Raw genomic sequence first — 11,688 nt, forward strand, 5'->3', positions numbered from 1 at the left:
AAATTCGAAAACTTCTTGTACATGCCCGCTATGGATGCGGATGTTACAGAGGGGACAGTCCCAGCTCCCGAAGACGCCGAGCCATCACATGCTATCAGGCCCCAACCCCGACTTTGCTGCAAACCCTCCCGCGGGCAAAGTCCGTGTGACTCCGCGCACAGTGAGTCCTAGCCAAGCCTCAACCCGCCAGAGCCCCACCGCTGTGCCTCAACGCCACAAGCCTAGGCACAGGAGTGCCGGGAAACGTCTAGGCCGCAGGACACACGCACAGCGCACGCACTAACCAGGGCGCAAGCGTCCAGGTACTAGAACGGTCGCCCACACGTGCATCCTGCCCACACACAGAGCCACCAACCACGCACAACCTCTCACGGCGAGGGGGGCGGGGAATCAGCGTCATACGGCAAGCGCAAAACCATGCCGTCACCAACAGCCCGAGACATGAAGGGATGCGCAAACGGCACAGCGTCCCAACCCTTTGGCCTGATACCCAAAGTCACAAACGTCTGGAGACGACCCCAGAAGTCAGCTACGACGGCAAGTCCAATGCTCAGCACCGCTATGCGGTCTGACGGTCTATCACGCACATGTGCCGGCTTGTGCCTGCCTGGTCACCAGCCACACCAGTCTGACTGGCTTGCGGTGCGCGTTCGTTTTCCACTTTAGCCGGCTGGCACAGGTCATCAGCAGTACGCCCGCTACGGCAGTAAAGCAGCTATAGCTCGTCGCCTCGGCCTCAGGGGGACACTGACTGCCGACAGAGATCATTCCCGCAATAATGGCGCCCTGAGTGCTAGCTGGCCAATGCTAGCCTTGACTGCGGCTAAACACGCCCAACTCCCTCAATGGCCCTTGTATGTGCGCGGTCCACTCGCATTGGGTTACAGGCATTAGACGATGCCCCCAACAGTGGACTCTATAAGCAGGGAGTAACAGCAGACAGTGCCGCTAATGGGCGGCACTGGCGGCTAGACAGCCCACCGCAATCGGGGAATCCCGCCAGATACACACAGCGCGAACCACACGCCCTGCAACTCCGACGCGAGGCCTGGCTCTCAGCTGCTAACACCCTACCAATGTGCGCCACCCTCTGTCCCACACGCCCATCAGGCCACACCTGTGACGGCGCAATGCTAACCCATACTTTCTTGATAGGTCACCCCGTGCGCACTACACTCGCACTACTGTCACTCGGCAACCCAACACTCTCCTGACGTACTTCTTCATTGAGCCCAGCACCTGCCATGCTGCCGCCGCGCCCGTATACCGTTCATTGGCCGGTCCTACCGATACCACACCAGAGCGTGTTTGCACGCTCAGTTAGCACTGTCGCAAACGCACCAGAGAGGCAGTCGCGCCAACGCCGGCCCCCAGCCGCCACCCAGCTAGTGCCCCAGCACCACATTGCCGCGCTCCACAGCCGTCACCTGCAATTGCTTGCCGGCCTGCAGCACAACCAACGTGGGAAGCGTAGGACGGGCGTAAGGAGTATCGCTATTCCCCATCCTAGGTTCAGAACAGACCCAAACACCATTGCCTGAACAGTGTGCTCACCTGCCCCGTCCGGTGGTGCCCGCCTTGTGATGACGCGCCGCCTTTCCCTGCAGCACGCGCCATCGCTGCCGCTGCCGCCCGTGATGCCGCCTCTGACCGCGCTCCGCCCCCTGCTTCGCGCTCCTTGCCACCCCCATGCAACACTCTTTCTACAGCCGCCGCCACCGCTGCTGCTGAAGCTGGCCCCGCGCCTGCTGCGGCTGCAGGTCCCGCTGCTGGTGCCCGGTCCTCATCCAGGAACTCATTGGCGTAATCACCGTGCCGGTCCGGCACTTGCCTGGCCGCATACCAGCGGAGACCCTGCGTGCCAGGTGCGTTGAGGAGTCAAGGACGGTGTGCGCGTGGTGTTTGCGGTGAGGTGGTGGAGATGGTGCGGAGTGCACGCAGCCCACGCTGTCTATGTTCAAGGTTGATGGCAACCTTACAGGCAAAGCCGCTTCTGATGCCCTTCCCCTGGAGCCACCGGTGCGCACCTGGACGCCACCGTGCTGGTCGTCCTCCATCTCTCTCAACACTGGCTCGTGCCGCCGCTCGCGAGCTCCAGCGGCCGCCCGACCTCTATGCCCACGAGGTGAGGGCCCAGAGCTGCTGCTGGGCTGGTTCTGCTCGTCGCCCTCAGCCCCCTCCGAACCATCGCCCTGGTGTGCAAGGACGACAACGGGTTGGTGTGCGTCGGGGAGGGAACGTGGCATCCATGTTTCTATCTCCTATCGGGTTGTCCATACATTTACTGCATCTCAAGCGCACTGCAGATCAAACGTGCGAAGCTGAGCCAGCGCAATGGAAGGTTCTTTGTATGCCCACGGTGCCAAACTCACGTCAACCCAGCCAAAGAATTTCTTTACGCCTTGAAACCAGCCAGCCATCGTCGTGAATTGCGCCAAGCTCAGTTGCAGCAATCCAGCATACACCCGTCCGTCTTTGCGTGCTTCCGTCGTTTGGGTCCTTTTAAAGCAGCTAACTATTGTAGTCTTAAGATGACGATTGCATTCATGGTAGCAAATGTGAAAAGAGCGGGTCGGGAATTGACACAGGATCCGCACGTCCAATCAGCCATTTTGGCTGGACTCGCTGTTGTAGACTTACCTGAATGCGTCTGTGACCATAATGCATACGTAGGCCCTGTCCAAGTAAAAGACTGCAGCGACCCTGACAGCAACTCAGCTGTCTGTCTTTGGCACTCCACAAAAGAGCACGCTGGCTTCGTTGTGCAAAACGATTGCCACTTTTTAACACTATTAATGCTCATATAGCACGCGACGATACTTATCAGCGGCGTGGACTGGGTCCGCGCGGGGCAAGTGACAGGACCATGCTGCACTCGGCCCACACCGCCCGGCGCCTCCTGGCTGCCAGTCAAAGGTCTGGGCCCAAACGATGCGTTGTGGTTGCTCCTGGGAGATGCCCGGCCCACAAATGCGTGAGGACCAACGTGGTCGCAAATTCTAGCACGGCAGCGCGGTCGGCGGTCAGCTCAGCCCAGGTGCGTGGCAGCCTGAGCCCTATGGAGCACAACCAGCATTACAACCTTCCTCCGTTCCATGCAGGGTCTGTTTGCCACTCAGCCGATACCGACAGAGCTCGATGGACAGGGCGCGGCGGTCAACAACGCGCCTCCCTCAGAGCCCATGAACAACCTGACCCGGCTAGCAGCAGCAAATCAATCATGCCAGGTCTTGGAGGCGCTCAGTAACACAGCACGGCTGCTGCGCAGCCAGGCCGACCCGGCTACCCGGACGTTAGACTCGGTGACGCTTCAAGCGCTCTTCCAGAACGGCTATGACACCTTGGTGGCGCTGCTCCAGGCGCTGCCTATGTGCCCCGGAGCATACAGCCCCGCAGCAGTGATCCCGGAGACCTGCATCACCCTCTTTCACACACATAACGTCCTCCTCTCGGTAGGTATTATGCATCCGCATCAGGTCCGTTGTGCTAACTTTGCCGTTACAATCGCTGCAGGCGGCCTATGCCAGCAACCAGGACCTGGACGTCTACACGGAGCTCATCCAGGCAGGGCTGGGGCTGTATTTGCTCAAAGCGCCGCGCAGCAGCGGCTTCTCCTGCTCCAACGGCCAGCTGGACGCCATCCTGGACTCCCTCGCGCATCAGGACCTGTGGACATTCCAGCGGCTGCTGTGGCTGCGCATCCTGCCCAGCATCGCAAAGTGGGACTCGATGCAGGTGCGCTTGCGTCCGGTCCTTTCTCGTCACGGTTGTGGCAGCCGGTGGCGGGCTTGAGGATCGTTGCGATGTAAATGGATACGTTAGGGCGTTGCTTGAAGTATGGCAATCATCAACCGCAGGACTTCATGAGCGTCATCGACAGCTGTGAGCTGCATGCTCAGTCGGCCTTGCGAGTGGCAATGCAAGCGGCGGCGGACGCATCGGCCGCTGCCAGCGCCACCTCCAACAGCACCAACTCAGCGGCAATGGAATCGCGCTCCTGGACCAGCACGGCCGCCACCACCACCACCACCACCCGCGGCTCTGCACACACATCCTACGCAGTCTACGCAAATGGATCGCTGGGAAATGTGTACGGAGCGGCAGCCACATCGGTCGCGACAGCGTTCACTGCTGACGCGGTAGGTGAACGGGCCAGCAGCGGGAGCAGCACAAGCACCAGCGGCCGCGCTACCGGGACCAGCAACGACAGGCGGTCAGAGCACGACGAATACCTGTGCCTCATGTCAGAGTGCATCCGCGCAGCGTTTGATGGCGCGGCGGTGCGCGGGCTGGCGGCTGCGGAGCAGCCCTACATCGCAGCACGGGAGCTCCTGGATGCCGCGGCTGCATTTGACAAGCGGCAGCGGGCTCCCTCCACGCCGCCAGCGCTGCGCTACACGTTCATTCCGAACCCCACCTGGCTCAGCCACGTGGCGGCGGCCGGCGTGGAGGCGCGACTGGTGCCCATGAGCATTGACCCGGAGCAGGTGGGCAAACTACATGCGCGGCTTGCGTTACATGCATCACCGATGCGGTATGGGATACGGTAGTAAGATTGAGAAGAATTGAGTTTGCTGTACGGAAGGTAATTCAATGCTATGCGATACCATTAGTTCACTGTTACCCCTCGGCCAACAGACGATCCAGCTGCTGCGCGACCTGGATGCGATGGCGCCCAAGCCGCTGGAGCCCCACGGCGCCGCGAACCGGTGGCTTGACGCCAAGGGCCAGGCGGCTGTGGAGGGGGCGGTGCTGCGCCACACGGCCAGCCACGCCTGGACAGAGGAGCAGGCGCTCCAAGTGTTGCAGGTGTGTTTGGCTGTGAGTAGAATGGACATCTGGAGGTGCAGCTATGGACCTGTTGGCTGGAAGTGGATGTTAAGCGGACGTGGTTAGCAGCTGTTCTGGATCACATCTGCCCTGCCGAATACGACTGAACCATCATGGGCTGCTGGTCCGCAGGTCCTGGCGGGCAAGTGCCGGTCCCCACCCAGCGATGCCCTGTGCGGCCTGGTCGAGGGGCTGCTGTTCACGTGCGCGGACGCGAAGGAGGACCTGGGCTTCCTGTGCACGCTGCTGCAGGTATGGAGCTTAGCAGCTCATACACGCCTCATGTGCGCGGTGGCGTGAGGAGCCCATGCCCGAGCAGCGGCATTGAGTGCAACTTGTTGTGGTGCGTTGCAGGATGCGTGCGACCTGGTGGACAGCCGCGGCGCCGCCGCTCTGTCGCCGGCGCACACGTCCATGGTGCGGGTGGTGCTAAATCGCGCCATCTGCCTGGTGGGCTCCGCCAGCAACGAAGGGACTGCCATCTTCCCCACGACGCCTGCAAGCAGCAGCTCCGGCGCCGGCGCCGGCGTGCCGTCCTGGCGCAACCGCGACTTCATGTTCAACTCCTACCCGCGGCTGCTTGCGGCGGCGCGCAAGTTTGACTACCCACTGCAGGTGCGTGTGATGGGCATGGGGCTCAGGCACTGTGCCGTGCATCGGGCGTTAGAATACCGTACACGCCGACACGGACTCCCAAACCACAAACACTAAGCTGAACACCGCTCGTGTTGCTGACGCCGCTGACCGCGCACGCTGCAGGCGTTCCGGCTGGACGAGTACGCGGCTGAGCTGTACAACCACCTGGCGGCGCAGCCGGGCCACGAGCTGGTGGCCGTGGGGCCGGAGGGCCTCATGCGCGCGCTGGCCGCCGTGGCCGGCACGCCCTGCTGCCGCGACCCGCAGTTTGCTGCCGCCTTCGAGCGTGCCTGCCTCAACGTGGTGTCGGTGCAGTTTGCGGTGGGCTACACACACCCCAAGCGCTGGCTGGGGCTGCTGAAGCGCACGGCGGAGGCCCTGGCCTTCCCCATGCCCGACCTGGCGGCGGCAGTGAAGGCGATGATGGTGCGGCTGTGCGACAGCCGCCGCCACACCAGCTACTTCTGGGACATGCTGCCGCTGGTGGGCGCACTGGAGCGTAGGGCTGCTGAGGCGGTGGGCAAGCCGCAGGCTGCTGAGGCGCCGGCGGTGGGGTGGACGCCGGTGGCGGAGCTGCCGGCATCTGGATTGGGACAGGGCTCGTCCGCCGCGGCTGGGAGCGGTGCGCGCTATGCGAAGGGCGTTACCGCGGTGCCCGGGCGCAGGGGCTCTCCCGGCTCCCGGCTCGTCGGCGGTCGCCATACAGTCAACACAGTATCCAAGTCCGCTGCCAGCAGCATTGGCGCCACCAGCAGCACTAGCCAGCGCGCCATCATTCCACCGCCTGACCTGACGCGCTACCTCGTCAGTGAGGAGGAGTTTGCGGCGTGGTGTGAGGAGCTGGGTCAGCGCCTGGCGCTGCACATGGCCATGGCCACAGACAAGGACCGCGCCGCCCAGCTGTCGGTCCTGGGCATCTCCGTCTGACCGGCCCCACATGCTGCAGGGCAGGGAGAAGGATGACGCCTTCAGGCAGGTTTGGAGGGCGCATCAGCATGCTGATGCACCCCTCATGCATCCGTCTTTAGCGATAGGATGGCAGACATTATGGTTAGCTCTGTTGCAGTGTGCCAGGCCGTGGATGTCGCGAGTGGGGCAGGGAATGTATGCGTGCGCACAGCAGGGCAGCGACTGCTTCGGAGCAATTGGGGGTACGAAAGCCAAACCCAATGTGCGCTGGGGTGAGCTGCAAGCTGCCGAACAGCCCTGTACGGATCGATATGGGCTGCTACGTGTGGCGTTCTAGTGATTACCATGCCGGAATCAAAGCCTTTGAGGCTGTGGGCGCTACTTATAGTTTTACCGGCAAGTGCATTTGCGTCTGAAACTGACGTCTGACCGGCATCACCATACGGTAGGGCGCCGCCATTGTAGGTTGTGTACCGTATGGTAGTGCAGCGTAGACCAACTATAGCTGGCCAGGCAACTGGCTCGCTTCATACGGTGACACCGACAGCTCCTAAAGCTGCTAGCTGGCGCGCGATTGTAGGGCACAGCTCAGTTGTATGTTACCGGCAGGCATCGCTGGGTGCATACCGTTGGCGGCGGCGGGTTTTCCCGGGGCGTGCGCGCCCTGCTCGCTTCTTCAGCTCGTGACTTCGTCAGTTTGATGGGATTAGCTGGCTGGTTGTGTAGGACTTGAATGCTGAGTGGTGGTACCGTATTAGGAGTTCACGGAGTCACGGCACCGCATCACAGTCACGTGGAGCTTGACATTCGGGCCCGCATTCTCTGTAGTCTCACTGCCGCAAGGTACCGTATTCACGAGGCCGCAAAGACATACACATTCTTTTCAATTTGTGTCACGCTATGGCGGGTAGCCGTACATGGGGTAGCCACTCGCTACCGTGTAATACTCTTCCAATCGCCACTCGACCGTATTCAAGTCTATTCTGCAGTGGCGCAACTCTGTGACCATCCCTCGTCCGAATGTGTACAGCGTGCCTGGCATTAGCACGCTCATTTATGTACAGCTAAACCTGAATGCGGTCGCAGATATTCCACTGCGCCCGTAAGTATGCCTGCTAGAGGTGGCCCACACGCACGTGTGCACCAGAGTACCAGACAGCTCCGTCGTTATGTCTGGCTACTACAAGCCTTCAAGCCGCGCCCCGGTGCTCTTAGAAGTCATTGTCATCCTCGTCGTCATCCTGGATGAGGTTGTTCTCGTCATCATCCTGCATGACACGCAGGTGCGGGCGTCAGCGTACGAATTGTGGGCGTCAGAGCCACACGAAAACAAACACAAGGTCGTGCAGTTGCTGGAGCCCACAAAATTTACGCTCTTACCATGCCGCCGCCGTTCATGTAGCCGCCGCCGCCGCCGTAGCCGCCACCACCGCCCATGCCCCCCGCCTGCGAGCCCTGCCGCGACACCTCGCCGCCATCGGTGTTGTCGTCCTCGTCGATGGACGCCTCATCGTCAAAGTCGCCGTCCAGGTTGCCCATGACCTGCAGGCATGGGTGCATGGCTTTCAAGGTTGCAGCAGGCCCCGGTTGACCCCTTCATGCCAACTGGTGTCGGTGGCGCGTGCATCTGCTGCCGCCCAAGTCCCAGAACGCTTTTAAATGCCTACTGGTGCTGCCGCTCGTTCCGCCCCGCCCCCCCCCCCCGCCCTGCCCCGCCCTTCCCCGCCTCGCCATCAGGTCGCACTTCCCATCCCCAACCCAGCCCCTCCCAAGGTACTCACATTGCGGCCGCCGCCCTGCTGCCGGCCGCCGCCACCGCCGCCGCCCTGCCCCCCGAACTGGTCGCGGCGCATGGTGGCCTTCTGGCCGCCCGCTCCGTAGTCCTCATCCTCGCCCTCCTCCGCCTCCTCGTGCTCGCCGTCCTCCGACAGGTCCATGTCGTCGTCGTCGAAGTTCATGTTGGCCTCGTCCACCTCCTGCTCACCGCGCAGGATGCGCAGCTCCTCCTCCCTGGGGCGCACACAAGCAGGGATGCGAGCGTCACATGCCGAATGGAAACGCGCAAAGCCACAGACACAGTCCTCTCACGTCGTGGGTATCGTACATCGCACACAGCTGCGGCGGAGGCAGCTTGTGGGCCCCAAGGTGCTCTCTGCAACCCGCTCCCCCAGCCCACACTCACTTGAGCCGCTTCTGCATCTTTTTGAGCCGCCGCTCCTGCGCCTCCATCTTCTCCTGCTCTGCCTGGTAGTAGGCCTCCAGCTCGTTCTCCAGGAACTCCAGGTTGCGGAACCTGTCCAGGTAAGACTGGTACAGCCCGTTCAGCTCGCCCTGCAGTGATCAGGGTGCAGGAACAGAAGAGTTGATGGGTGCGCGAAGCGGAAGCCGATGCCGGGCATGGGAGGTCAGGCCCGCGCCTCCTCCCTTTCCCCGCTTCTTCATGTCCTTATGCACCCCCGGCAGCTGCCCGCCTCGACCCCGCGCCCCATGCACCTCCACTTCGCACCCACCTGCAGCCGCTCGTACTCGTCCATGTAGGCGGGGCGCACGCTCTGCAGCGTTGACAGGCGCTTCTCCTGCCGCTCCAGCTCCTGCTTCTTCTTCTCGATCTTGTTGTCCAGCGTCTTCTCGTTGCGCTCCAGGTCCTCCATCTGGTTCTCCAGAGACCGGATGTTGTCCTCCACCTTTCAGGACAAGGGCGGCAGATGGGTGAGATGCATGCGGCGAACGGGACTCGGTAAACCGCCCATACGGTGAGTTCCGTAACTGGGTACGTGTTGGAGCTACAGCAGGGCCCGCCAAGCTCTGTGTTGTGTGTGCGCGTGCCTCAACCCGTACACAAAACCACCTGCCTGACCAACATGGCAGTTCTCCGCGGCATGACCAACAAGCATCCCCGGCTCCACGCTCATCCGCCTGCGCCTGGCTCTACTGCAGCCAGTGGAGTGCACACCGCACCCGCTGCACCCCACTGTCTGCAGCCGACCGCTCCCTGTCGAACTGGCCAGCAGGCGCCGTCACGCCTGGTACACAACCTCTCCGTTGCGTCCCCATCCCCTTCCTCCCCACCCCGCAGCCGCTGCGCCACCGCTGGATGCCGCTGGCCCCACCTGCGCAATGGCCTCCCGGATGCTGCGCTCCACAAAGTCCGTGTCCACATGCCCCGCCACCGCACGTGCCCGGTGCTCGCGCAGCTCCGGCTCCTGCCCCAGCGCGTCGTACAGGCCGGCACCGGCCTTGATGATTTCCGCCGCCAGGCCCTTAATCTCCTTGGGATTGAACCCCTTGAGCGAGTTGGCCACATCAATGGCCTCAGCGGCGTCCTGTGTAGGTTGCAGGGCCAAGCGTAATTGTTAAGGCGTTGAGTTCCTAGTACGAGCAAGAGCAGGGGGTGCCGAGAGGGTGGCGGGCCGTGGGTACGTTGACAGCTATCCATCAGGCATCCCAGACTTTGCACGAGAGGGAGGGGGGTATGTTGCTTCATCATTGTGCCTAATGTTGAGGCGCAGTGTTGCCTGACTAGCACGGCCAGCTGCCCGCACACGACTCGGCTTACAGACCCGCACCCACACCCATCCGCTAACCCTACCCCCCACACACGCCCGTCTTACGTCGTCCATATCCCCCGCCTTTGAGGTCGCTTTGTACAGCAGTGAGGCAAGCTTCAGCAGCTCCTTCACGGCGTTGCCGTCCGCGGCATACAACCGCTTTATGTTCAGCTTCATCCGCGCCTTTGTGAGCATGACCTGCGCCACCGACTGCAAGAACTTGACACGGTCGCTCTCCGTGCTGATATCATCCGCAATCTCCACACCGGGGTAGTACCTGCGCGTTTTGAATGCAGTCAAGTGAAGGCATCCGCGGCCGGGCACGGGCGACATGCGGGCAACCTACCGGTGCACCAGCCAATACAAGCAGTCCGCCACCAGCTCAAAGTTTGGTACACGGAAATTTTCCATGGAGATGAGGCGTGGGTAACCCAGCGCCTTCATCACCTCCGTGAACGCTGCGCGGACAAAGAAGAACTCAAGTCAGGTCGCGTGCGCGGCCGAAGTCTTTACAAGCCTGGGGCCTTACATCGAAGCTCTCTGAACGACATCTTTCTCTGGCTGAGGGTAGAGCAGCGTGCCTAGGCTTTCTTCCTTCCGTCTAAGTGGCCATGGACCAGTTGGAGTGCCGCGGGCCACCTCTGAGCGTCTGCGAATCGTCGGTGTTCAAATATCTAGCTAACCGCAGGTGATACTCCGGGGTAGACTGCTGAGAGCTAGGAGGGCACTGAGGGGCAGGGCGATTTCCCATGCTGCACCATCATGAATGACACTTCCCCGCGACCTCGAGGAAGGGCGCCTGCATTCCGCTGTATACTAGACTGTGTATAGGCGCGCAGTAGGCGCGCATTCCCCTCCCCTGTCGCGGGGTCTAGAGCTGCAAGTTCTCCACGATGAAGTTGCTTCCGGAGTCTCTGCAGCAGGAGGCTGCCAGTGCCGCCCTGGTGGCGGGCTGGGTGATGTGGTACCTGGATACTCAGATGCTTCCCTCGCTCATGCGCGAGCACAAGCTGCACGCCTGCTGGGCCGCTGCGTACAAGCGCTACCATGAGACGATTTGGAAGTTCAACTATGCCTATGACCGCGACCTGCGCTATTCCGCGGTCTCTAAGAACCAGGTTCTTGAGTCGCTGCACCACACGCCCGCGAAGTCGGTCTCGGACCACGTGATGAAGATGCTGGCCGCCAACAACAAGGTTTATGAGGCCTTCAACCCCAGCAGCAAGCGCCTGCTGATCTGGCAGACCCAGCCCTCGCTGCAGTAGGCGGGCTAGCGCACATGCGGGGCTTGGCGACCTCAGGAGGCCGTTCCGGGACTCTGGGAGCTCGCGGAGGACTCGCGGAGGCAGCGGCGAAGCTTAGCGACATGAGCCAAGGAGACGCGGCATGGAGCCGTGGGATGCTGTATTAGGCGGGAGAGCGCAGGGGTCGGCCGGGGGCGGAGTTGTGCAAGGGCCGGCCGGCAGGGTGTGTGCGGGGTGTTGCGGGGTCAGGACACTGTCACGGAGTATGCCAGATCTGGACATAATTTGGGGCTAAATGACGCGGCATTATAGTTAGATATACGGGGATGCAGGGTGCAGATGCCCCTGGACATTGCAGGGGCGCAATAGGCAGACGAGATGGGTGAGCGCAGTGCGCCATCGTGTCACGGGATTGTAATCGGACGAAGTGATGTGGTTATCAGTTCCATGTTCGGGTTGCAGGGTTCCGGGTTTGGGCGTTCACATTATTGAGTTGCGGAGAGTGTGGATAAGCCATCTTG

At 61.8% G+C, this 11,688-nt stretch overlaps 4 protein-coding genes across 4 annotated transcripts; 2 read left to right on the top strand and 2 right to left on the bottom strand.

The window, feature by feature from the left end:
• Positions 1 to 31: 31 nt before the first annotated feature.
• On the bottom strand, positions 32 to 2,524 carry CHLRE_17g721150v5 (uncharacterized protein). Its single transcript, XM_043072260.1, has 4 exons — positions 2,373 to 2,524; positions 2,028 to 2,192; positions 1,555 to 1,854; positions 32 to 1,445 (listed from the first exon to the last, which is right to left on the bottom strand). The coding sequence occupies exons 1-4, from the start codon at positions 2,418 to 2,420 to the stop codon at positions 1,386 to 1,388; spliced, it is 573 nt and encodes a 190-aa protein (XP_042914719.1). The 5' UTR covers positions 2,421 to 2,524; the 3' UTR covers positions 32 to 1,385.
• Positions 2,525 to 2,664: 140 nt separating this feature from the next.
• On the top strand, positions 2,665 to 6,416 carry CHLRE_17g721200v5 (uncharacterized protein). Its single transcript, XM_043072261.1, has 8 exons — positions 2,665 to 3,037; positions 3,102 to 3,452; positions 3,514 to 3,735; positions 3,858 to 4,487; positions 4,639 to 4,809; positions 4,963 to 5,082; positions 5,185 to 5,445; positions 5,590 to 6,416. The coding sequence occupies exons 1-8, from the start codon at positions 2,867 to 2,869 to the stop codon at positions 6,391 to 6,393; spliced, it is 2,730 nt and encodes a 909-aa protein (XP_042914720.1). The 5' UTR covers positions 2,665 to 2,866; the 3' UTR covers positions 6,394 to 6,416.
• Positions 6,417 to 6,418: 2 nt separating this feature from the next.
• Positions 6,419 to 10,614, bottom strand: CHLRE_17g721250v5 (uncharacterized protein). Its single transcript, XM_043072262.1, has 9 exons — positions 10,453 to 10,614; positions 10,270 to 10,381; positions 9,987 to 10,200; positions 9,486 to 9,698; positions 8,886 to 9,059; positions 8,558 to 8,706; positions 8,157 to 8,385; positions 7,756 to 7,917; positions 6,419 to 7,643 (listed from the first exon to the last, which is right to left on the bottom strand). Exons 1-9 carry the CDS (start codon positions 10,472 to 10,474, stop codon positions 7,587 to 7,589), a joined length of 1,332 nt encoding a protein of 443 aa, XP_042914721.1. The 5' UTR covers positions 10,475 to 10,614; the 3' UTR covers positions 6,419 to 7,586.
• A 100-nt stretch (positions 10,615 to 10,714) lies between these two features.
• CHLRE_17g721300v5 (uncharacterized protein) lies at positions 10,715 to 11,597 on the top strand. Its single transcript, XM_001697063.2, has one exon. The coding sequence runs from the start codon at positions 10,817 to 10,819 to the stop codon at positions 11,186 to 11,188; it is 372 nt and encodes a 123-aa protein (XP_001697115.1). The 5' UTR covers positions 10,715 to 10,816; the 3' UTR covers positions 11,189 to 11,597.
• Positions 11,598 to 11,688: the final 91 nt, after the last annotated feature.

The sequence above is a fragment of the Chlamydomonas reinhardtii genome, chromosome 17 (assembly GCF_000002595.2).
Source record: "Chlamydomonas reinhardtii strain CC-503 cw92 mt+ chromosome 17, whole genome shotgun sequence".
NCBI classification, from domain to species: domain Eukaryota; kingdom Viridiplantae; phylum Chlorophyta; class Chlorophyceae; order Chlamydomonadales; family Chlamydomonadaceae; genus Chlamydomonas; species Chlamydomonas reinhardtii.